Source organism: Thamnophis elegans, chromosome 1 (assembly GCF_009769535.1).
Source record: "Thamnophis elegans isolate rThaEle1 chromosome 1, rThaEle1.pri, whole genome shotgun sequence".
Lineage (NCBI taxonomy): Eukaryota > Metazoa > Chordata > Lepidosauria > Squamata > Colubridae > Thamnophis > Thamnophis elegans.
In genome coordinates, this window is record NC_045541.1 from 173,825,726 (window position 1) to 173,852,021 (window position 26,296).

Here is a 26,296-nt window from a genome sequence, read left to right on the forward strand (position 1 = left end):
AAGAAGAAGAAGAAGAAGAAGACTGATATTAAAATGTATGAGAAGAGGAGGAGGAGGAGGAAGAAGAAAAAGAAGGAGAAGGAGAAGAAGAAGAAGAAGAAGAAGAGTGATATTAAAATGTATGAGAAGAGGAGGAGGAGGAAGAAGAAGAAAAAGAAGAAGAAGAAGAAGAAGAAGGAGGAGGAGGAGGGAGTGATACTAAAATGTATGAGAAGAGGAGGAGGAAGAAGAGAAGGAAGACAAGGAGGAGGAAAAAGAAGAAGAGAGTGATAAAATGTATGAAAAGTGGAGGAAGAGTAAGACATGGAAGAAGGAAGAAGAGGAGGAAGGAGAATAAGAATAAGAGAGTGATAATAAAATGTATGAGAAAAGGAGGAGGAGGAAGACATGGAAGAAGGAGGAAGAGGAAGAAGAGAGTGATAATAAAATGTATGGGAAGAGGAGGAGAAAGACATGGAAGGAGGAAGAGGAGAAGGAAGAGGAAGAAGCAGAGGAAGAAGAGGAAGGAGGAGAAGGGGAGGGAGAGGAGGAGGAGAAGGAGAAGAAGAGGAGGAGGAGATCTATCCAATTGTCAATGAAACATCAACCTTCTATTTTTCCAGATGTGTGATGATGAATACATCATCCAAAACATCCCATCAATATGGCTGTGTATGGCTTAGAAATTTGGGGAGTTGTAGACGTGGACAAAGCTGAGTAAATCTGTTTCTCCTCTCCCACAAAAGAGGTCAGCTTTTTTAGAGAAACCCACCCACCCCCAGTCTTCCAAGACCACCAATCAAAAGGTCTGCAGTACGAAACGGGTCCAGGTGATGTAATTGGCAATGCGGGTATAGACATCCGGGAACGACCGATCGCCACATCTCTTCCCGTTGAAGGAGACGATGCCCTGGACGTTTTTCCCGCACACTAAGGGGCCACCTGAGTCACCCTACAAAAGAAGGAAGAAAGGGGTCAAGTATAGGGACTCAGTAATGCCCTTGGGCAGATGGGTTCAAGCACCATCACCATGCCCCCCGTTGCAATAACATGGCATTAAACATCAAATAATAATATTAATAAGGACAAAAATATCAAATCCAGTCTACCCATCTGTCTGCCTGTGTGACCAACCATAATTATAGATTAGGTAACACCCAGTGGTGGGTTTCAAAAATTTTTAGAACCTCTTCTGTAGGTGTGGCCTGCTTTGTGGGAGTGGCTTGCTGGCCATGTGACCGGGTGGGAGTGGCTCACCAGCCAGGTGACTGGGTGGGCATGGTCAACTTGTAAAATGTGGTGAAACTCACTTAACAACGCTGTTGCTTAGCAACCAAAATGTTGGCTCAGAAACTGTGGCATTTGAAGCACGCAAGTCTTAAAGCTGTCAAGTTACAAGACCCTCGCACCCCTAACCCTTTAGAAAAAAAAAACCTAGGAGTGTTCAAACTTGACAGTTTTAAGACTTGTGGACTTCAGCTCCCAGAATTCCTCCTCTCGCTCTTCATCTTGATGATGTGTGGACAGGCGGGGGGAGGGAGCTGGAACCGGTTCTAAACGGCACTGTAGATTTGTGAAACCTCTTCTATAGAAGAGCTTAGAACTGGCAGGAACCCACCCCTGGTAACACCCAAGGACAGTAGGATCAAGGGAAAAGAATTTTAAAAATCAGATGGTAGAGAGGTAATGATCAACATGGGTAGATTAAATCTTTCAAAGTCATTCACTCACTCACTCATTCATTCATTCATTCATCATGTTTATACAGGTAGTCCTCGACTTACAACAGTTCATTTAGTGACCATTCAAAGTTACAACGGCTCTGAAAAAAGCGACTTACGACCATTTTTCACACTTATGACTGTTCCATCGTCCCCATGGTTACATGATCAAAATTCAGACACTTGGAGACTCCTATTTATAACGGTTTCAGTGTCCCGGGGTCATGGGGATCACATTTTGCAGCCCTCTAACAAGCGAAGTCAATGGGGAAATCCAGATTCACTGAACAACCGTGTTACTAACTTAACTCCTGCAGGGATTCACTTAACAGGTGTGGCAAGAAATGTTGCAAAATGGGGCGAAACTCACTTAACAAATGTTTCGCTTAGCAACAGAAATGCTGGGCTCAATCGTGATGGTAAGATGAGGTCCACCTGTATTATTTTCGGTTTGTTTTGATACTTTGTGGTACATGGTCCATAGGGATGGTTAATAAATAATCAGTTAAAAACAGGGGTGTTAAACACGATGTGTTTGACCTCGGTGGGGGGCTGGGGGGATGTGGGCAGAGTGGGTGTGGCCAGATGTCACTCATGTCGGGGGCGCCTGTGGTGGTCTAAGCCAGTGGTGGGTTCCGGATCCCGTTGCAACCGGTACGCTGCGATGGGGCCAGACGTCCATCTCGGGCACGTGCACATGCACACGCCACCACCCTGCGACCCTCAGCAAGGTCACGCAGGCGCCATACGCTGTACGCGCATGCGCAATTGGCCCATTTCCCTCAAAAAGAGGTAAGGAACGCAGGCGGGTGGGTGGGCACAAAAAAACCACCGTTCCTGTACGGTGGCTGCTGGTCCCAGCTACCACCGGTATGCCCAAACCAGACCACCCAGAACCCACCACTGGCGCAAGCATTTTGCCAGCAAAAACAGGCTCCCGAGCTCCCTTTTCGGCTGCCACGGCCTCCTGCAACCCTCTGCCAGTGAAAACGGAGCTCGGGAGGGCCAAACACCGAGGTACCGTGGGCCAGTCCATTGCTGTTTCCAGGGCGGCCCCATAGGCCAGATCTAAGCAAACCGCAGGTTGGATGCAGCCCACAGGCCTTGAATTTAATACCCCTGGTTTAAATCCATCAACCCAAAGAGGTGATGGATGACAGCATGAACCTTTTTGTCAAGCACTGTCTCAACTTCACAATTTCCCCCTCGCTGTGTTCAGTCTCTGACCAAACACGGCATCTGAAACTCCTTAGCTGAGTTTCTATTTTGGGAAAGCCACCCCAGGCTCACCGAGCAGAAACCACGCAGGACGGCACTGGTGCTGGCTGCGCAGATCATGCCCTTGAAGACGTGTCCTTGCCACGATGCATTACAAGCCTTCCTGTCCACAATGGTTGTGTTGGCTTCCATGAGTTCGGTGGGGATGGTTGCATAATTGGAGATGTCTCCCCAGCCGATAACATGGCAGGTGACTCCGGGGCAAAGATCAGTGTAGGCGTGAGGTAACTTGATCTTCCGGACATTCTTGTTGAAAATGGCGGATCGGTCCAACTGCAGACAGAGAGAAAAGAACAGATGGGCTGATAAGGCCAGTATCGTGTTTTCAGCAATGCAACGTAAAAGGTAAAGGTTCTCCTCACACGTATGCGCTAGTATTCCCAACTCTAAGGGGCGGTGCTCATCTCAGCTTCAAAGCCGAAGAGCCAGTGCTGTCCGAAGACGTCTCCATGGTCATGTGGCCCGCATAATTAAACGCCGAAATAGCAATAGCAATAGCAGTTAGACTTATATACCACTTCATAGGGCTTTCAGCCCTCTCTAAGCGGTTTACAGAGTCAGCATATTGCCCCCAACAATCCGGGTCCTCATTTTACCCACCTCGGAAGGATGGAAGGCTGAGTCAACCCTGAGCCAGTGAGATTTGAACAGCCGAACTGCAGAACTGCAGTCAGCTGAAGTAGCCTGCAGTGCTGCATTTAACCACTGCGCCACCTTGGCTCTTGGCGAAAGCTCACGGAATGCTGTTACCTTCCCACCAAAGGTGGTCCCTATTTTTCTATTTGCATTTTTTACATGCTTTCGAAGTGCTAGGTTGGCAGAAGCTGGGACAAGTAACGGGAGCTCAGTCCCGTTACGCGGCGCTAAGGATTCGAACCGCCGAACTGCCAATCGACAAGCTCAGCGTCTTAGCCCCTTGAGCACCATGCCTCTTTCAGCAATGATTCATCTGCAAGGCATGAGTCGCAAAGAAGAGAGGGTCAACCTGAAAGCACCTGAAGGCAGGAACAAGCAGCAATGGATGGAAACTAATCAAGGAGAGAAGCAACCTAGAACTAAAAAGTAAGTTCCAGACAGTAAGAACAATTAATCAGTGGAACAGCTTGCCTCCAGAAGTTGTGAATGCCCCAACACTGGAAGTTTTTAAGAAGAAGTTGGACAACAATTTGTCTGCAGGGGTATAGGGTTTCCTGCCTAAGCAGGGGGTTGGACTAGAAGACCTCCAAGGTCCCTTCCAACTCTGTTTTTCTGTTATTTCTCCCAACTCCATTTTTGCAGCATCCTCTTATGTATAAACTTTACCAATAAATGAATAAATATTGACTGAAGCATAAGATGGAGCTATTTTCATCTTATGAGGTCGGACAGACATTTATCTAATATGATTTATGGGTGAAATAATAATAAAAAAAATATTTGTAGCTTGGGTTTTAGATTTTGGCATTGGCTTGCTTTCCAGCGTTGTTTCAATTTAGTTTCCGGACGTTTCGTTACCAGACTTGATAACATCATCAGCAGGAATTTCTTCTCCTATTCCTCTTGCTCCAAACAAACAACAAGGAGGAGGTCTTCTAGTCCAACCCCCTGCGAAGGCAGGAAACCCTACACCACCTCAGACAAATGGCTATCCAACATCCTCTTAAAAGACTTTCAGTGTCGAATGGAGCATTCACAACTTCTGGAGGCAAGCTGTTCCACTGGATTAACTGTTCTAATTTCTCCTCAGTTTTAAGCTGCTTCTCTCCTTGATGAGTTTCCACCCATTGCTTCTTGTTTAACGACCTTTCTTGCCACGGTTGTTAAGTGAAGCACTGCAGTTGTTAAGCTAGTAACGCGGTTGCTAAGTGAATCTGGCTTCCCCATTCAGGAAGTCACAAAAGGAGATCCCATGATCCCGTGATAGTGCAACTGTCAGTTGCCAAGCGCCCCAATTTGGATCGTGTGACCATGGGGATGCTGCAACTACCCTAAGTATGAAAATCGGTCAAAGTCACTTTTTTTCGGTACTGTTCTAAGTTTGAACGGTCATTAAATGAGTGGTTGTAAGCCGAGGACTACCTGCATGGATTTATCTATGTCAGGGGTGTTAAATTCAAGACTGGATCCGGCCTGCAGCATGCGTAAATCTGGCCAGCGGGGCCAGCCTGGAAATATCAAAAGTCCAGCCTACGGTGCCTCTGTCGGCCAAAACGGGCTTCGCGTGGCCTCTGCGTGGTCCATTCTTGGCTGCAGAGTGCTGTGGGAGGCCATTCAGGCCAAAAACGGGATACGTGGGGGCCTCGCGGCATCTCCATGTGCCCCGTTTTGACTGGCAAGTTGCTGCAGGAGGCGTCCGTCCCGTCTCCCCCGTCCCCTGCTTCCCGTCCCCCGCCGACCAGTGGAGGAGAACTACAATGCTGATCCAGCCCTCGGAGAAATCCAATTTGACCAGAGGTGGATTCCTACCTATTCAGTCCGGTTTGGCCGAATAGGTAGTAACTCTGGTGGATACGTGATTGAACTGGTTCTATCCTCGGCGGCGCCATCTTGATTTTCTGTTCTGCACATGCGCAGAACAATCTTCATTGAAAAGATGTCATTTTCATTCCTTTTTTAAGGTGGCAAAATTTTCGGGCGCCGAACCGGTAGTAATGGTGGCTGGAACCCACCCCTGAGTTTGACACCCCTGTTCCATGTAGTCCCACCGATTCAAACTCTTTCCTCACCAAGTTGCTTATGTCAATCCCCCCTCCCAAACCATCGGAGCACACTTTTCTGCATTATTCTTTAAGGGTTATTTTCCCTGCAAAGTTACATAAGTTTTATTTCCAGCATTTTATGGCCAGCGGTTTGGTTCATGCCGAGTGATCCAAAAGGATTGGGAGGTCTAGAGAGAAATGTTGAGGGGGAGCATTTCAGAAGCTGTTTCAAAACAACCAAATGTCGTGCCACTGCCACACCATCCAGATGTTTGGCCATCTCTCTGACGTGTCCTGATCTATGAAGCCATCAGGCACTTCCACCCTGCTGGAACTGAATTATATCACACATTTTGCCTCCAATTATTTCTTCCTTGCGGAAGCCAGGATCGCCCCCTAGTGTTTAATATTTAATACACAGAACAATGGAAAACAGACCCTGGGTATTGATGAATTATTTGGGGTCATGGTAGTGTGTTAAGAATGGTGTTGTGGGGGTTTGGGAATTGAGAGACAGAAAAATATATCTTGCATTGATGAACAACTAGTATTTCAGCCCCCGATTGTCTGAAATCTGAAACATTTCCCCCCAATCAAGCTTAGAAGACAACGGAACGTAGATAGATTAGTTGGCTGATTTGGTACAAGGTAGTTTCTTAGATGCTTTTTAAAGTTTGCCATTTATTCTGACTCCACTAAGGAACCGGAATCTTACTTTATTTTGCAGCAGCAAATAACAGTTCCGCAAAAGAGCACATTTTTATTAGCGCAAACCACTTAGTGAAACCTTTTTAAAAGCATCACTTTTGCAGATGAAGAGCAAGGTTTATAACTAATCTGTCTGAATAGGTTGTGCAAAACCCTGCCTACATTTAAAACAGGAGGCAAGGAAAGAAAAGGAAGGGAAGGGAAGAGAAGGAGGAGAAGAAGGAGAGGGAGGAGAAGCGAAGGGGGAAGAAAGGAGGAAGGCAGGAAGGAAGAAAGGAGGAAGTAATAGCAATAGCACATAGACTTACATACTGCTTTACAGTGCTTTACAGGCCTCTCTAAGCGGTTTACAGTCACCCCAAAAAACTGGGTCCTCATTTTTCTGACCTCGGAAGGATGGAAGGCTGAGTCAATCATGAGCCAAGCAGGACTGAACTGCTGGCAGTTGGCAGAATTAGCTTGCAATACTGCCTACTAACCCCTGCACCTCCACAGCTCTTCCTCTCACCAAGGAAGGAAGGAAGGAAGGAAGGAGGGAGGGAGGGAAGGAAAGGGGGAAGGAAGGGGAAGGGAAGGAGGGAGGGAAGGAAGGAGGGATGGAGAGGAAGGAAGGAGAGAGGGAAGCAAGGGGAAGGGAAGGGAAGGAGGGAGGGAAGCAGGGAAGGAAGGAAGGAGGGACGGGGATGGAGAGGAAGGAGGGAAGGAAGGAGGGAAGGAAGGGGAAGGGAAGGAGGGAGGGAAGAAGGGAGGGAGGGAAGGAAGGGGAAGGGAAGGAGGGAGGGGGGAAAGAAGGAGAGAGGGAGAGGAAGGGAGGAGGAAGGGAAGCAAGGGGAAGGGAAGGAAAGGAGGGAGGGAAGGAAGGAGGGAGGGGGAGGGAGAGGAAGGGGGAGGGAGAGGAAGGAAGGAGGGCGGGAGGGAAGGGGAGTGGAAGGAAAGTGAAGGAGGGAGGGAAGGAAGGGGAAGGGAAGGAGGGAGAGAGGGAAGGAAGGGGAGGGGGAAGGAGGGAGGAAAGGAAGGAGGGAGGGAGGGAAGGAAGGGGAAGGGGACGGGAAGGGAATGAAGGAGGGAATGAGGGAGGGAAGGAAGGAAGGAGGGGGGAGGGAGAGGAAGGGAAGGAGGGAGGAAGGGAGGGAAGCCTGGCTTTAGGATCTTGCACAAAAGATTAATATCCTTTAACTGAGGCCTTCATCAGAAAACAGGTTCCTTTGCAACGTGAGGTGGCGAAATAATATGATGCTATTCTTCTCCCCCCCCATTGTATACACAGACGGATGCCCGCCTCTCTGCCCACACTCACTTTCAGTAAACGGATGTCGTTTTTCACTGCCTCGGGATTGAAGAGCGGGTGAGCAATGGAGTTCTTGATGCCAAAGATCTGCTGGGAGGCCTCCTGAGTCTTGAGCGAATGGGCACCGAGGATGACACGAAACCGGGCGGACCCCCTGCCAGGATACATTGGGAAAAATTAGAAGTGGCAATATCCATCCCTACAGCGTAAGACAATTTCCACAAGAAGAAGAAACATCACCTCTCCTCAAGTGAAACTCAGCTTTCGGGAAACACGGCAATACAATCCCCGACGTACGACCACAATTGAGCCCAGAACTTCCGCTGTTAAGTGAGTTTTGCCCCATTTTACAACCTTTCTTGCCACAATTGTCAAGTGACTCACTGCAGTGGATACTTTTTAGATTTTAGATTTTATTGGAAATTTATATGCCGCCCTTTTCCCTGAGGGGACTCAGGGCGGCTTACAACAGTGAAGGGAAGGGAGTGCAAGACAAGACTTAAAAAGAAAGGAATCGTGATTAAAAGAAAATTGATCATAAAAACACAACATTCACTCAACATTCGGGCGGGGTGAGAGTAATCCTATCCCCAGGCCTGACGGGATAGCCAGTTCTTAAGGGCTGTGCGGAAGGCCTGGACTGTGGTGAGGGTACGGATCTCCACGGGGAGGTTGTTCCATAATGTCGGAGCAGCAACCGAGAAGGCTCTCCTCCGCGTAGTCGCCAGTCGGCACTGACTGGCGGATGGAATTCGGAGGAGGCCTACTCTGTGCGATCTGATGGGACGCAGGGAGGTGATTGGGAGGAGGCGGTCTCTCAAATAGTCAGATCCACTACCATGGAGCGCTTTATAGGTGGTAAGTAAGACCTTGAAGTGCACCCGACGATCAACAGGTAGCCAGCGCAGCTCACGGAGGATTGGTGTTATATGGGCGAACCGTGGTGCGCCCATGATCACTCGCGCGGCCGCGTTCTGGACTAGCTGAAGTCGCCGGATGCTCTTCAAGGGCAGCCCCATGTAGAGCACATTGCAGTATTCCAGCCTAGAGATCACAAGGGCTCGAGTGACTGTTGTGAGAGCCTCCCGGTTCAGGTAGGGCCGCAACTGGCGCACCAGGCGAACCTGGGCAAATGCCCCCCTGGTCACAGCCGACAAGTGGTGGTCAAAACTCAGCTGTGGATCCAGGAGGACTCCCAAGTTGCGGACCCTATCTGAGGGGGATAAGTTTTGCCCCCCCAGCCTGATTGGTGGAACGTTAGCCAAATTTTTGGGAGGAAAGCACAACAGCCACTCGGTCTTTTCCGGGTTGAGTACCAGTTTGTTAGCTCTCATCCAGTCTTTAACAGCCTCAAGGCCCCGGTTCATCACGTCCACCGCTTCATTGAGTTGGCACGGGGCGGACAGATACAACTGAGTATCGTCCGCATACTGGTGGTATTTTATCCCGTGCCTTCGAATGATCTCGCCCAGCGGTTTCATGTATATGTTAAATAGCAGGGGGGACAGAACCGAACCCTGCGGCACCCCATAGGTTAGGGGCCTCGGGGACGATCTCTCCCTCCCCACCAACACCGACTGCGACCTGTCCGAGAGGTAGGAGGAGAACCACTGTAAAACAGTGCCGCCCACCCCCACCTCCCGCAGTCGTCGCAGAAGGATACCATGGTCGATGGTATCGAAAGCCGCTGAGAGGTCGAGGAGAACCAGGATGGACGCATAGCCTCCATCTCTGGCTCTCCAGAGATCATCGGTCAATGCGACCAAAGCGGTTTCAGTGCTGTAACCGGGCCTGAAGCCAGACTGGAAGGGGTCAAGGTAGTTAGCTTCCTCCAAGGTACGCTGAAGCTGTAAGGCCACCACCTTCTCAACAACCTTCCCCAGAAAGGGGAGGTTGGAGACTGGACGATAGTTGTTAAGAACTGCTGGATCCAAGGACGGTTTCTTCAGGAGGGGCCTCACCACCGCCGCCTTAAGCGCGGTGGGGAGGTATCCCTCCCGAAGAGAGGCGGTAACAACCGCCTGGATCCAGCCTCGTGTCACCTCTCTGCTGTTGGCAGTCAGCCAAGAGGGACACGGGTCCAGTATGCAGGTGGAGGAACTCACAGCTCGCATAGCCTTGTCCACATCCCCGGAGGCAACATCCTGAAACTCAACCCAGAGATGGTCTACCAAGTTATTCCCCTGTGTCCCGGCTGGATCTGCAGGGGTGGAGTCCAGTTCCGATACTTATGTTAAGGGAATCTGGCTTCCCCATTGACTTTGCTTGTGAGAAGTTTGCAAAAGGGAATCACCTGATCTTGGGACACAGCAACGGTCATAAATATGAAGCAGTTGCCAAGCATCTGAATTTCGATCACATGATCTTGAGGATCAGGGGTAGGTTCCTGCTGGTATTACTGCCAGTACAGCGCACAAATGCTCCACCCGTGTGCGCATCTGCACTTGAAACGGTCTGCGCATGCGCACATTAGAAAAGGGGGGGATTTGTAATGATGGTTGTTCTGCGCATGCGCAGAATCGAAAATCAAGATGGCGCCACTGATAATAGAACCAGTTTGGGGTATGGCAAGCTGAGTTACTACCTACTTGATGGAACCAGTCTGAACCGGTAGGAACCCACCTCTGTTGAGGATGCTGCAAAGGTCGTAAGTGTGAAAAATGGTCATAAGTCACATTTTTTCACTGCTGTTGTAACTTTGAACAGTCACTAAACGAATTGTTGTAAGTCGAGGATTACTTGTATAACTGCATACAACCTGGAGTTCGGTTCTTTAGTGAACTCACAGTTATTTTAGCCATAAATGTCGGCGGATCCATCAGCCTGGTTTGCTTCACCCAAACAGAATCCGATTCGGATTCTAAAAATCTACTTTATTTATATACCCAAGCAAGGAGGGCATTTCAAGAGTCCCCTTTAAAAAGTGGAGGATTCCTTTGTACAGGTAACCCTCTGTTAGGTAAGCTCCCCGTTTGGAGAGCGAGTACGTTCAGAGAAGCGTTGTGAGAGTTGTGTTGGAGAACACACAAACCCGCATACAGAGACACTGCAGTTTAAGTAGGCTTTTACTTTCGTGGAAATAGAGGTATCAGAGTCCATCAAACAGTCCAAGTCATACATGGATAAGACAGTCAGTCATCAACGTCTTTCAGTTAAGGGATAATCAAAATAACATAGTCCAGTATCATATAATCAGTTCAGAACTCAAAGTTTGCTAGCAATTGCAAAACTTATAATAGCTCGCGGCACTTTCTAACAGCCAGCTTCCAAAACACTCAAATCAGATCAGACCAGTATCTAACGAAATAGAGAGCTAACAGTCGTTCTGGCTCCCTCTTATGGCCGATTGAGGAAACACAACCAATCACATTTTACAGTATGATTTAAAGAAACAAGTACAACATTGTTACATGATTTATATATTGCCAACCCAACTGTTAGATTATATTCCTAACACCCTCGACTTACAATCGTTCACTTAGTGACTTTTCAAAGTTACAACGGCAGTGAAAAAAGTGACTTAGTTTAGTTTACTTTATTGTCATTGCACCTTATACAATGAAATTAAATGTGATCTTTAATGTACAATGACCACTCAATGACTTATGACAGGTTTTCACACTTACGACAGTTGCAGCGTCCTCCTAGTCACAGGATCAAAATTTACACGCTTGGCAACTGGTTCCTGTTTATGACGGTTGCATTTTGGGACCTTCTGACAAGCAAAGTCAATGGGAAAGGCAGATTCGCTTTAACAACCAAGTGATTCACTTCAATGCCCTTGAGAGGGAATAAGTTGATCTGTTTGTCCTCTAGTTGCAACACACATCACACACAGTGGCTGTTACTTACCAATGAAGGTAAAGGTTCCCCTTGCACATATGTGCTAGTCGTTCCCAACTCTAGGGGGCGGTGCCCATCTCCATTTCAAAGCCAAAGAGCCAGCACTGTCCGAAGATGTCTCCATGGTCATGTGGCCGGCATGACTGAACACCAAAGGTGGACGGAACACTATTTTACCTTCCCACCAAAGGTGGTTCCTATTTTTTCCACTTGCATTTTTATGTGCTTTCAAACTGCTAGGTTGGCAGAACTTGAGACAAGTAATGGGAGCTCACTCCATTACACAACGGTAGGGATTCAAACTGCCGACCTTTCTGATCAACAAGCTCCGCGTCTTAGCCACTGAGCCTTACTTACTTACCAATAGACGGCAATATTTGTAGCTCAGGGTTAAGCTGTGGGGTCCTTGGTGCTCTCTGAGCTTGGTTGTTGGCCTGCAGATGTTTCATGACCCAACTAGGTAAGATCATCAGTGCTAGAGTGGGGAATGGGGTAAGTTCTCACTTACTTGGGAATCTGACAATGAGCTGCTGTCATCACCCATTTCCGTGCCACCAAGAACCCACCGCAGACGTGTCTGTTCTCCTCTTGGATGGAGGCCATAAAGGGCCGAGAATGGGGTTTCACTTCCTTGCCGCCAATAACCCACATTTTCCGGGTCCCAGCCGCAAAACAAAGACCTACACAAAGAAGCACAATGGGAGGAAATGATTGTCAAGGACTAAGCTACCGTACATTCCGGAGTATAAGGCGACTGGGCGTATTACCTCCCTCCGACCGATAAGATCACACAGACTGGGCCTCCTCCGAATCCCATCCGCCAGTCAATGTCGACTGGCGACTACACGGAGGAGAGCCTTTTCTGTTGCAGCTCCGACCCTGTGGAACGATCTCCCCGTCGAGATACGCACCCTCACCACCGTCCAGGCCTTCCGCGCAGCCCTCAAGATCTGGCTATCCCAACAGGCCTGGGGATAAGTCTCTAATTTGCCCTCCCCGAGTGTTGAATGTTGAATGCAAGTTGTGTTTTTATTACTCTATTTTGTTCACATATTGTTTATTTTGAATTGCACCCCCTCCCTAATGATTGTGAGCCGCCCTGAGTCCCCTCAGGGAAAAGGGCGGCCTATAAATCCTAATAAAATACTAAAAATACTAAATAAGATGACCCCCTAATTTCAGGTGCCCGTGAGCCGGCTGAAGGCCTCCGTGCTGTCGGGCTTTCGTAGTTTGAGTTCAGCGCCTTCCTCCTCCACACTGCCAGCCAGACCTTACTAAGCCATCCCAGCGCTCATCCATCCACGTGCCCAGGCGAGGAGCGCCGAGGTTATCGATTGAAAGGCCGGCGTCAGCGCTGGTGGCGGTACAGCTTTTTGCTTGCTGGCGTTGCTTTTTCTTTTGTTTTGGTTTTTTGGTATGGCCTTTCTTATACCCGGCATATAAGACAATTTTTGAAATAATTTTTGGGGGTTAAAAAGTCGTTTTATATGCCAGAAAATACGGTACTTAGTCTCCAAATAAAGGGATTAAACAATCATAAGAAGAAAACATGTCCGGTCTAGAGCCATGGTGGTGCAGTGATTAGAATGCAGTATTGTAGACTAATACTGTTGACTGCCGACTGCCAGCATTTCGGCAGTTTGTGTCTCACCAGGCTCAAAGTTGACTCAGTTTTCTATCCTTCTCTAAGTCTGTAAAACGGGGACCCAGGTTGTGGGGGGTCAATAGGCTGACCCTGTAAACCGCTTAAAGAGGGCTGTAATGCACCGTGAAGCGGTATCTGTCTAGGTGCTATTGCTATTGCCATATTTAGTTCACATTGCTATGATCTGAATGCATCAAGATTAGAAATATTGCTAGATGATCGGTGGGATTATACATAATTGAAAACAGTGATATACAAATATAAATAGATGGTAAATCCTTTTTATATTGTAAAAATATTCAGAATGGGATAAGTGATTACATGAAGGTATCTTGTTATTAAACAGACTATCAAGAATGTAAGGGAATTAGGTTTAATTGAAAAGAAAAAGAAAATAATTGTAATTGAATATACATTGTACAATGAAAGTGAGGTATTTAGTTATATTAGATGGAAAATCTGTGATTGTAAATGTAATTGAGAATATGGATGCAAAAATACTGGTAACGAAACAACATGCTGTATGTAATGGATGAGAATTTTTGCATGTTTTTTTTTTTATGTTCAAAAATAATTAAAAAAATTTTTTTTTGAAAAAAAAAGATTAGAAATATTGCTTCATTATATAAATATTATTTTCGTGTCCTGTCTGAGTGGCGCGGTGGCCTAGAGGTGAAGATGCTCACTTCCCACAAGGAGTGTTGAGAGTTTAATCCTAGGCAGCGGCAGATGTTTCTCTATCAGGGCCCAAAGAGAAAACATCTGCTGTGAACTAGACATAGGCATCAGGAAGGGCATCCGGCCGATAAATGCTCAGCTCTATTCAATTGACCCAACCCCCATCCCAAATAAAGGGATGAAAGGGTTGTAAAAAAAGGGGGAGGGAAATGTCTAGAATTGATGGCTTTTTTCCTCAGTGAAGTCATTATGAAGGATCAGATGATGGAATGTGTGCACCGATGAGGCCCTGGGGATCAGAGGAAGGGTCATATGTGGCGATAAGACCCAGGTGTGGATGGAATGGACATGAGAGTGAGGAATATGAATCCTGCTAAAACATTTTCTCTTGTCTTCATTTCTTTGCCTTGACAATTAAGAACTTTGCTCCTTTCCTGTCTCTCACTGAAGAGGGAGGGGGGTCGCGGGGGAGCTGCCTCAGATAAAACTCTTAGTTCTTTTATTCTGCTCTGCAATAGAAAGGGGGGGGGGCTGCACATTAACAGCAAGACAGAAATTTGCAGCTTAAAACCACTAGGCAGGATGTTAGGAACAAGAATAGCTCGCTTATAAGAAAACACACATACACCCCAAACCGAAACTGGAAGTGGCACACTTTGCAAGATACCCGTGACCTGGGGTGAAAAACAGGTGACGTGACAGTTAGCTATTTAACATAACAAGCATAAGGGTTTGGTGTGTGTGTGTGTGACATCCAAATAACCAATCAATATTATCTGTTATGCATGCATTATTAGGGGAAGGGCAAAGGGTTGGACGCGACCATCCCTTGACTATAAAAACTGCTGTAAGATACTAGTCTTGGCCCTTGGTTAGCTTTTCAAACCGGGGTCCTTATATCTTGGTACCAAAATAAAAGTATAATTCTACATCACACCTTGTGTCCGGTGACTTATCGGCTTTGATACCAAGCAAGAGACCAGTTTTGGGGACAAGAATTGCACACACTCTGTGTTTGTGTCTGTGTGGGTGGGTGTGTGTCTGTGTGAAAAGTCATGATGGTAGCTATGACTGCCAGGGGTGGGTTCTAGCTTCTTCTATAGTTGGTTGGCTCAGGGGCGCGCTTCGGGCACTGCATGCTTTATGCATGCTATGAGTGCATGCGCAGTAAATAAAAAACGGCTTCTGTGCATGTGCAGAAGCGAAAAACAAGAGGGTGGCCCCTATGGCACTGCCGATAGAACCGGTTCAGGGGCGTGGCCGGCTGAGTTACTACCTACTCAGCTGAACCAGTCCGAACCAGTAGGAATCCACCAGTGGTGGGTTTCAAAAATTTTTAGAACCTCTTCTGTAGGTGTAGCCTGATTTATGGTAGTGGTTTGCCAGCCATGTGACTGAGTGGAAGTGGCTTTCCGGCCATGTGACCGGGTGGGAGTGGCCTGCCAGCCCTGTGACGGGGTGGGCATGGCCAACTTGTAAAATGTGGTGAAACTCACTTAACAACGCTCTTGCTTAGCAACCAAAATGTTGGCTCAGAAACTCTGGCATTTGAAGCACGCAAGTCTTAAAGCTGTCAGGTTACAAGACCCTCGCACCCCTAACCCTTTAGAAAAAAAAACCTCCAGGGGTGTTCAAACTTGACAGCTTTAAGACTTGTGGACTTCAACTCCCAGAATTCCTCCTCTCGCTCTTCATCTTGATGATGTGTGGACGGGCGGGGGGAGGGAGCTGGAACCGGTTCTAAACAGCACTGTAGATTTGTGGAACCTCTTCTATAGAAGAGGTTAGAACTGGCAGGAACCCACCTCTGGAATCCATCTCTGATGACTACACAATCAAAGCCTTCCAGTTTTTCAACAAAATTCTTCTTGATTTTTCACACACATACACCCACCCACACCCACATCCTGAATACCCCTAGCATAAACATTCAAAGCTAGCAGAAATTCAACAATTATCCAGAGGCGTTGCAGAGTACGGCGAAAAATTCAAGATGGTGGCTGCATCCATCATAAAAACCAGGCGGAGCTTCTATTATATCATTGTTGGAGCCATCTTGATTTTTTGGGACATTCCTTATCGGCAGCCACCACGTGTCTCTACCCTTTGTCAGGAAGACTACGATAATAGCAATAGCAATAGCAGTTAGACTTATATACCACTTCATAGGGCTTTCAGCCCTTTCTAAGCAGTTTACAGAGTCAGCATATTGCCCCCAACAACAGTCTGAGTCCTCATTTTATCCACCTTGGAAGGATGGAAGACTGAGTCAACCTTGAGCCGGTGAGATTTGAACAGCCAAACTACAGAACTGAGTCAGCTGAAGTAGCCTCCAGTACTGCACCCTAACCACTGCGCCACCTCGGATAACCATACATTAAAAAGCTAAACATTGCCCCAAATTTGCTATTTGCCCCAAATTTGCTATTTCCATCATCTAATTGACTTTGAACAAAGATTGTGCTGACTCAAATGTATACTGCATAGAGCAAATCACTGCAGTTGTGAAGTGGATTGTGCGGTCGTTAAGTGAAACTGGCTCCCCCCCCCATTGACTTTGCTTGTCGGTAGCCATCTGGGAAGGTCACAAATGGGGATCACATCCCAGGATAGTGCAACTGTCGTAAATACATGCCAGTTGACAAGCACCTGAATTTTGATCCCTTGACCATGGGGGATGAGTAAAATCTGCTGATAAGTCACTTTTTTCAATCCCTTTGTAATTTTAAACAGTCACTGAACGAATTCTTGTCAGTTGAGGACTACCTGTACAAAATACTCCAGATAAGCCCGCAATATTTTGGCATAGAAGAGAACGGATCCCTCCTCACAATCAAAATGTTTACCACTCATCTATTTGGGCAATCTAAGACTATTTTTTTAAGCAATTGCATCAGGTTGCTTCCTCACAGTTGAATTTGTGATTTGTGGTGAAACCTTTTTTTTTTTTAATGTATTACTAAAGCTGAATCTCCAAAGTGGTGCCTTGCTCAACAGTAGTAACTGTGAAAGGGATCTTGGAGTCCTAGTGGACAACCATTTAAATAGGAGCCAGCCATGTGCAGCAGCTGCCAAAAAAGCCAACACAGTTCTAGGCTACATAAACAGAGGGATAGAATCAAGATCACGTGAAGTGTTAATACCACTTTATCAGGCCTTGGTAAGGCCACACTTGGAATACGGCATTCAGTTTTGGTCACCACGATGTAGAAAAGATGTGGAGACTCTGGAAAGAGTGCAGAGAAGAGCAACAAAGATGATTAGGGGACTGGAGGCTAAAATATATGAAGAACGGTTGCAGGAACTGGGTATGTCTACTTTAATGAAAAGAAGGACTAGGGGAGACATGATAGCAGTGTTCCAATATCTCAGGGGTTGCCACAAAGAAGAGGGAGTCAAACTATTCTCCAAGGCACCTGAGGGTAGAACAAGAAGCAATGGGTGGAAACTAATCAAGGAGAGAAGCAACTTAGAACTGAGGAGAAATTTCCTGACAGTTAGAACAATTAATCAGTGGAACAGCTTGTCTCCAGAAGTTATTTAATGCCCCAACACTGGAAGTCTTTAAGAAAAAGTTGGGAAGATGTGAATTTCAACTTACAAAATTTCCCAGCCAATCCTACTAAAGAGCCTATCAGGTTTTCTTCATTTTTTAAAATGAAATGTTAGCCAAGATCCCGATAGGTTCTTTAGTAGGGTTGGCTGGGAAATTTTGTAAATTGAAATCCACAGTTGAAATCGACATCTATTTATTTATTTTTTAAATGAAATGTTAGCAATACGGTTCAGATGATATAAAACAGTTTGGTTAAAGGCAGCAGGCCAGAAAGTGGGAGACCTTGAGTTCAAATCCTGCCTTAGTCATGAAAGCCAGCTGGGTGACTTTGGGTCAAGTCCTTCTCTCTCAGCCCAACCCACCTCACAGGATTGTTGTTCTGAGGGAAATAGGAGGAGGAAGGTATATCGGATATGTTCATTGCCTGGAGATATTTGTTATATAAGAATAAAGGCGGGAGACGCATACAAGGAATAAAATAACTGATATTCTGAATCTAATGAGAAGAAATGTTAGCTTTACCTGCCTGGAGCAAAATCCAAAGTACCAGCCAGGGGTTCAGGAGTTGTAAGCTTGCTCTCCCCATCTTTTGAGACCTGGAGAACAAATCTGCGAGCCTCTTCAACCTTAAAGAAGCGGCGTGTTGCCCAATGAAGAAATGAAATAAAGGAAGCCGCCTTCGGTTTTTGGAACACGCTTATAGCAGCAAATCCTTTGAGGGGGGGGGGGGGCTGGCGTGTGTCATGCAACGGGGTGGTAGCCTGATGGGGGTCTGCTACAACTGCCCGAGAGAGTTACTCAAGCAGTTAGCTGGTGTGGTTTCTTTGGGTAACCCCTTCCCTAAAAGGCTTAGGGTAAAGAGGAAGGAGCAACTGCCCCAACGCTGCATTTTTACAATTTTCATCAAGGAAGGATCAGGGTAGATAAGCCACCTCTACTTCTCCCTTCATGATGCAAGAACTTTGATCTGGACAGCTGTGGCACGCAGGAGTTTATCCCACGGATCTTGCGATATCAGACTTTTTTCAAAATAGGATGAGTCATTTCGGCTGCATTGGAGACAACAGCGCGGAGACAGAAGCACGCTGTAAACGCTAAACCTAAAATTAACCCTTAAACCTAAACCTAACCCCCCTAAACCTAACCCTAACCCTAACCCTAACCCTAACCCTAAACCTAAACCTAACCCTTAACCTAACCCTAAACCTAACCCTAACCCTTAACCTAACCCTAACCCTAACCCTAACCCTAACCCTAACCCTAACCCTAACCCTAACCCTAACCCTAAACCTAAACCTAACCCTTAACCTAACCCTAAACCTAACCCTAACCCTTAACCTAACCCTAACCCTAACCCTAACCCTAACCCTAACCCTAACCCTAACCCTAACTCTAAACCTAACCCTAAACCTAACCCTAAACCTAACCCTTACCTTAAGTTGAATCGGCTTGCTTTCAAAGTGCTATTTAAAGTGCCCTTCTTTCTCCGCGCTGGCTGTTGTCGCCCTGTTGATGACGTCAGCGACGCGGTTTAATCGGGCGCAGCTTAGTCGAGCGTGGTTTTGACCGGTCACAGTCCAACCTTGCCCCAAGCATCCAATTGACCAAGATTTGCCACATGAGAAACTAAGGCAGGTTTAGTTCTCTCAATATTGGATGAATATTGCATCCAATTTTGGTTGATATAAAAAAATGATGCAGAGACCCTAGAAAGAGTGCAGAGAAGAGCAATAAAGATGAGCTTACAAGATTGGAGGCTAAAACATATGAAGAACGGTTGCAGGAATTAGCTATATCTACTCTAGTGAAAAGAAGGACTAGGAGAGACATGATAGCCATGTTCCAATGTCTCAGGGGCTGCTACAAAGAAGAGGGAGTCAAGCTATTCTCCAAGGCACCTGAGGGTAGAACAAGAAGCAATGGGTGGAAACTAATCAAGGAGAGAAGCAACTTAGAGCTGAGGAGAAATTTCCTGGCAGTTAGAACAATTAATCAGCGGGATGACTTGTCTCCAGAAGGTGTGGGTGCTCCAACATTGGAAGGATTTTAAGGAAAGATTGGACAACTATTTGTTTGAAGTGATGTAGAGTTTCCTGCCTGAGCAGGGGGTTGGGCTAGACAATTTTCAAGGTCCCTTCCAACTCTGTTATTTTCTAGAAAGAGTGCAGAGAAGAGTAATAAAGATGACATTACAAGATTGGAGGCTAAAACATATGAAGAACGATTGCAGGAATTGGCTATATCTACTCTAATGAAAAGAAGGACTAGGGGAGACATGATAGCAATATTCCAATATCACAGGGCTGCCTCAAAGAAGAGGGAGTCAAGCTATTCTCCAAAGCACCTGAGGGCAGGACAAGAAGCAATGGGTGGAAACTAATCAAGGAGAGAAGAAACCTAGAACTAAGGAGAAATTTCCTGACCGTTAGAACAATTAATCCTTGGAACAACTTGCCTCCAGAGGTTGTGAATGCTGCAACACTGGAAGTTTTTAAGAAGAGATTGGATAACCATTTGTCTGAAGTGGTGTAGGGTTTCTTGCTTAAGCTGGGGGTTGGACTAGAAGACCTCCAATGTCCCTTCCAACTCTGTTATTGTATTGTATTGTATTGTATTGTATTGTATTGTATTGTATTGTATTGTATTGCATTGCATTGCATTGTATTCTAGGCTAGGCTAGGCTAGTCTTTTCTAATTGCTCTGGTGTTGCATTATCTCTCCAGAATTTCATAGTGCTTTCCAACGTTAGATTCATCTCAAGCCCCCTTGTCTGATGCCAGCATCCTGTGGTCACAAATCAAGGGTTGCGTGATGACCTGATTTATGACCGTCATGACTTATGACCATAATTGGCAGGCTTCGCGATGATCATAAATTGAGGACTGCCTGAATACTGGTCCACCCAAGTATACTTTTTTTTTGCAGTTTTTCCACTGTAGTATTTATTGACAATGCCAAGAAAATCAAACAGTGAGAGTGTTCTCCTTTCCCCCATATGTCCTCCTTTCCAGCTGTCCATGTCCTCCTTTGCCTGTTCGGATATCTGATAACCTTAGATTAAAAGGGCACCAGTGATTTGGATTGGATTTGGATTTTATTATATTTATATGCCGCCCTTTTCCCCCGAGGGGGACTCAGGGCGGCTCACAATTTAAATCAGGGAAGGGGGGTACAGACAAAAAATTAAAAAAACCCGAAACATTACAATGCATAGTTTAAAAAAACACAAGTCATACCATTCGAGACGGGGGGCAACAGCTCTTTAGCCCCAGGCCTGTCGGAACAGCCAGGTTTTAAGGGCTTTGCGGAAGTGAGCAGTAGTGTTGCAAGTAACACTGCCACGATTTGCATTTGCTCCTTAAGCAGGAGCTAAGAGGCCAAGAAGAATTAGCTCTTTTCTCCCACAGGTGCTTTTCAAGGAGGCAACTTCTTGTTTGTTTGTTTTTTTACTTTTGAAGAGGTTTCGCTTCTCACCCAAGAAGCTTCTTCAGCTCTGACGAGATAGTGGGGATCGGAAGGATTTATATTCCTTGCAGACAGCTGGTCATTTGCATCCTTTCAGAGCAGTGTTTCTCAACCTTGGCAACTTGAAGATGTCCGGACTTCAACTCCCAGAATTCCCCAGCCAGCGAATGCTGGCTGGGGAATTCTGGGAGTTGAAGTCCGGACATCTTCAAGTTGCCAAGGTTGAGAAACACTGTTTTAGAGCAAGGGTAGTCAACCTTTTTATACCTTCTGCCCACTTTTGTATCTCTGCTAGTAGTAAAATTTTCTAACCGCCCACCGGTTCCACAGTAATGGTGATTGATAAAGTAGGGAAGTAACTTTACTTTATAAAATTTACAAAGCAGAGTTACAGCAAACCCCTACCGCCTACCATGAAAGCTGGAACGCCCCCTAGTGGGCGGTAGGGGTAGGGACCAGGTTGACTGCCACTGTTTTAGAGGGTTGTTGGAGCACTTAGAGGTTTCTCTGTGTCCTCAGGGTCACCTGAGTGGTGCTCCTGGTTCCTGTAATCTGTAATTTTTTCCCTCTGGAATTCCATTCCTTCTCCCCCACCATTCAAAGAGTGTGTTCATCCCAAATTGTATAGGTAAAAGTTTTGTAGAGATTCTACCATTTGGAAAGAAGCAAGAATATATTATGATACAATAATACAATAATACAACAGCAGAGTCGGAAGGGACCTTGGAGGTCTTCTAGTCCAACCCCTGCTCAGGAAGGAAACCCTAAACCAGGGCTGTCAAACTCCCAGCCTGCGGGCCGGATGCGTCATGCGCTGGCATGCCCGGTTTAGCTAAAGGGGGGGGGGGTCCTGATATGTCACATGATGATATGTGTTTGATACCCGTGCCCTATACCATTCCAGGTAAGTGACTATTCAGTCTCCAGTGATGGAGCAACTTCTGGAGGCAAGTTGTTCCATTGATTAATTGTTCTAACTGTCAGGTAATGTCTCCGTAGTTTCAGGTTGCTTTTCTCCTTGATTAGTTTCCGCCCATTGCTTCTTGTCCTGCCTTCGGGTTCTTTGGAGAATAAGTAGACCCCTTCTTTTTTGTGGCAGCCCTTCAAACACTGGCACACTGCTATCATGCCACCTCTAGTCCTCCTTTTCAATAGACCAATTTCTGCAACCGTTCCTTGTATGTTTTAGTCTCCAGCCTCCTAATCATCTTTGTTGCTCTGCTCTGCACACTTTCTAGAGTATATAGGAAACCCTATACTGTTTCAGACAAATTCTCAGTCATTCAGGTCATGGTTGTCCCAAAGGTGCTTTTTCAGGAGGCAACTGGACCAGTGGTGGGTTGCTAACAGTTTACTACTGGTTTGTTTGTGCTCGTGTGCCAGTGGTGGGATTCAAATAATCTAACACCCGGTTCTCTGTCCTAATGACTAGCTGAGTAGGCATGGCTTGGTGGTGATATGACTGGTTGGGCATGGCCAACTCAACGTCACTCAGGTCGATGGGTGCTTCGCCTTAGCTGTTATAATGTACTAAGGGTTAACCGGAGAGGCAATTTCTGTAAGCAGGGCAACAAAGATTAGGCTAGAAACAACACCAGAATGTTTCCTTCCTGCCTTCCTTACAGGGTTAGCCCTGTCAAGTGGGAAAAAACAAAATGAGATTTCTTCCAACAACCAGTTCTCCGAACTGCTTAGAAAGTTACCAACCGGTTCTCCCGAATAGGTGTGAACTGGCTGAATCCCATCACTGTTGTGTGCACTCTTGCAAGCACAGAAGAATCCAGGTGGGTGGGCAGAGCCAAACCGGGCCGAACCGGGAGCAACCCACCTCTGAACAGGTGAGGACACAGATAAACCTCCAAGTGCTTCAACCACCCTCTAAAAGGATGCAAATGACCAGCTGTCTGCAAGGAGTATCAATCCTTTCATTCCCAACCATCCAGTCAGAACTGAGGAAGCTTCTTGGATGAGAAGCAAAATGTCTTCAAAAGAAAAAAAACAAGAAAGTCCAGTTGCCTCCTGAAAAAGCACCTGTGGGGCAACCGTCACTTAGATGACTGACAATCTCTACAGACTTCCCATCTTCTGTTCTTTTTTTTTGTGGGGGGGGGGAGCAGACCCCCATCAAGAATCAAAGTGATCCTAGAGAGGGAAGAAAATATTATGATTATTATGCTTGATATTACCATTTCAATATTATAGAATTAATGCTAATGCAATGAACATTGTTGTAAATATTGATGATTATTTTAGAAACATATTTGTACCTGAACGACACACTGTTCAATTGAAGATAGAATTCTTATATTAAAAAATAAACAACCAATTTCGTGGTATTTAAGTACAATGACGATAAAAATTTAGACTGATACTTAAATAATTTTTAAAAAAAGAATCAAAGGTGATCCTAGAGAGGGAAGAAAATATTATGATTATTATGCTTGATGTTACCATTTTAATATTATAAAATTAATGCCAATGTAATGAATATCATTGTAAATATTGATCATTATTTTAGAAACATACCGTATATACTCAAGTATAAGCCGAGTTTTTCAGCCCACTTTTTGGGCTGAAAAAAGCCGCCTCGGCTTATACTCGAGTCAGTGAAAAATTTGCCCAAAATAGAGGAGAAAAAGGGGCGGGGCCATGCCGCTGGGTGACGCTCGTGAATGGCCCGGCGCCCCTGTGAGTTTCCCCTCCCTCTGTGTCAGTTTGCCGCGCAGCGCGCACCGCACCATCCCCCCTCCTCACGTTCTAATGTAATGCAGGGCTGTCTTACGATTCCCCTTCCTCCCCCTCCTGCCGCTCTGCAACGATGTCCCACCTCCTCCTTGTTATGGCAAGCAGCCACATAGCGATGTCCCACCTCCTCTGGTACAGTGATCCAATGATAGGAATCACTGTGCCGTGTGTCATAGGAGGCGGGACATCGCTCCCGCGGCTGCACGGGACATCATCATCACAGCGGGACATCAGCATCATGAGGTGAGTGAAGTATTTCATTGAATACACCGCTAGTTTACTGTTTTTCTTTGAAATAAATATTCAAAAACATTATTGGTATCTATTTTTATTTTTGAAATTTACCGGTAGCTGCTGCATTTCCCACCCTAGGCTTATACTCGAGTCAATAACTTTTCCAGTTTTTTCTGGTAAAATTAGGTGCCTCGGCTTATATTCGGGTCGGCCTATACTCGAGTATATACGGTATTTGTACCTGGATGACACACTGTTCAATTGAAGATGGAATTCTTATATTAAAAGATAAATAACCAATTTCGTGGTATTTAAGTACAATGACAATAAAGATTAAACTTATACTTAAATAATAATAAAAAAGAATCAAAGGGGATCCAAGATGGTTGGTGCTATGGCATTTTATTTGATCAAATAAATTTATTTATTCCATTTGATCACACTGTGGGGGATCCAGTAAGCGTTTCGGAACCTTTCCTGTAGGGGTGAGCTGATGAACGGGAGGAAAGGAAATATTGGCTGCAAGGATAGTCCTCGGCATACAACCATTTGTTTAGTGACGGTTCAAAGTTACCGAAAAAGTGACAGGACTATTTTTCACGCTTACAATCCTCGCAGCATCACCATGATCAAAATTTAGTTGTATCTTTGTATTTCATCATTGTCTCTGGGCTGAAAAATATCAAAGGTCACTTTTTGTATATATGTTGGTTATGTATTTTTTTTGGGGGGGGGTGTCAGTTTTTTAACATTTTCCTTTTACCCCTTCCCCTTCTCCCTCCCCCTTTATATTAGCTTGTATTTATTGTTTTTCTGAACACACACACACACAAATACACACATACACATACATACACATACGTTTATACATATAACTACCTACCTATATACATACATACCATGTTTCCGCAAAAATAAGACAGGGTCGTATTTTCTTTTGACCCGCAAAATAAGCGCTTGGCCTTATTTTCGGGGAGGTCTTATTATTTTTGAGGCGCAGGAGGCGGCGAGCTGTGTTGCAATATTTTCGGGAACGACTTATTTTAGCGCATGCGCTCAAAAGCTTGATTGGGCTTATTATCCAGGGATGTCTTATTTTTCGGGAAAACAGGGTACATACAGTGTGTGTGTGTGTCTATGTTTTTGTGTGTGTGTGTACGTGTGTGTATACTCTGTTTCCTCACAAATAAGACACAACTGGAAAATAAGCGCTGGTATGACGTTTGTAACTACTCCTACTCCAAAATAAGCCCCCCCAAATAAGCCCCACCCCCAAAAAATAAGCCCCCCCAAAATAAGCCCCAGGTAAGATTGTCAGCTGTTTAGTACCTCCCAAAAATTATAACCTAACTGGAAAATAAGACATAATGCATTTTTTGGAGCAAAAATTAATATAAGACCTGGTCTTATTTTCAGGGAAACATAGTGTCCATGTGTGTGTATGTATATATACACAAACATATACATATACATACATATACACATATGTCCTGCTACACCGTCTAACCTCTTTGGGCTGAGAAAAGAGGAGTGAAATTAAAGTGACATCAAATTTCAATACATTAAAGCCTGAACTTATTTTAGTTCAACCTTTGGGGTCCCCCAGCCATGAAAACATCTCCGTTTTCAAAAGCTCAAGGACACCCAGCCCCCTCCCCAACAAGGGGAAAACCTGGCAGAGTGAACTTTAAAAAAGGAAGATATAAACCAGCACTTGAAACTGGAGCCCTGGGGGTTTGCATAAGGACTATCTCCGAGAGTGGATGAGACTAATGGACTAGCTCTGCTTCCGCCTATCTCATGGTTCGATCTCTTCCTCATTCTGCTGCAGCTTGAGGAAATATCTCCTGCCTGGAGACCGAGACATCTGGAGTGCAGCCCGTTGAGAAGACCAACCGCTATCTTCATTTCATTCTCCCGAGCATTTCCTGCACTGTTGAAAGCCGTGAAGATGGGTTTTTCTTATCGTCCTATTCTTTGCACGAAAGGGATGATGTCGTAACATCCAACATGTCCAGCAATATGTCCAACACGTGCAATGGAACCAGTTTTGAAGTTGCTTGCGTCGGAGCCTCCACGGTGAGGGATCACCCTGGGCAGCGGTGAAATTCAATTTTTTTTTTTGCTACCGGTTCTGTGGGCGTGGCTTGGTGGGCACGGCAGGGGGAAGGGTACTACAAAAGTCCCCATTTCCTCCCCACTCCTAGGGGAAGGATTTTGCAAAATCCTCCTTCCCACCCCACTCTGGAGCCAGACAGAGGTGGTTTTTGCCGGTTCTCTGAACTACTCAAAATTTCCGCTACCGGTTCTCCGGAACCTGTAAGAACCTGCTGAATTTCAGCCGTGAGTCCTTGAGGCATCTCCAGTTGAGCCGAGGTGGCGCAGTGGTTAGGGTGCAGTACTGCAGGCCACTTCAGCTGACTGTTATCTGCAGTTCAGCGGTTCAAATCTCACCGGCTCAGGGTTGACTCAGCCTTC

General features: G+C 45.9%; 1 protein-coding gene across 1 annotated transcript; it reads right to left on the minus strand.

The window, feature by feature from the left end:
• Positions 1 to 778: 778 nt before the first annotated feature.
• Positions 779 to 12,146, minus strand: LOC116506563 (serine protease 57-like). Its single transcript, XM_032214375.1, has 4 exons — positions 12,004 to 12,146; positions 7,662 to 7,806; positions 2,991 to 3,251; positions 779 to 931 (listed from the first exon to the last, which is right to left on the minus strand). Exons 1-4 carry the CDS (start codon positions 12,144 to 12,146, stop codon positions 779 to 781), a joined length of 702 nt encoding a protein of 233 aa, XP_032070266.1.
• Positions 12,147 to 26,296: the final 14,150 nt, after the last annotated feature.

What these genes read in the sequence shown, in the direction of transcription:
- LOC116506563 (XM_032214375.1), bottom strand. Translation starts at nt 12,146, where the DNA reads ATGTGGGTTATTGGCGGCAAGGAAGTGAAACCCCATTCTCGGCCCTTT. An exon ending in ACGACATCCGTTTACTGAAA is followed by an intron (nt 3,252 to 7,661) that starts GTGAGTGTGGGC and finishes CTCTGTCTGCAG; the next exon opens with TTGGACCGATCCGCCATTTT. An exon ending in TCCTGCGTGGTTTCTGCTCG is followed by an intron (nt 932 to 2,990) that starts GTGAGCCTGGGG and finishes CTTCTTTTGTAG; the next exon opens with GGTGACTCAGGTGGCCCCTT.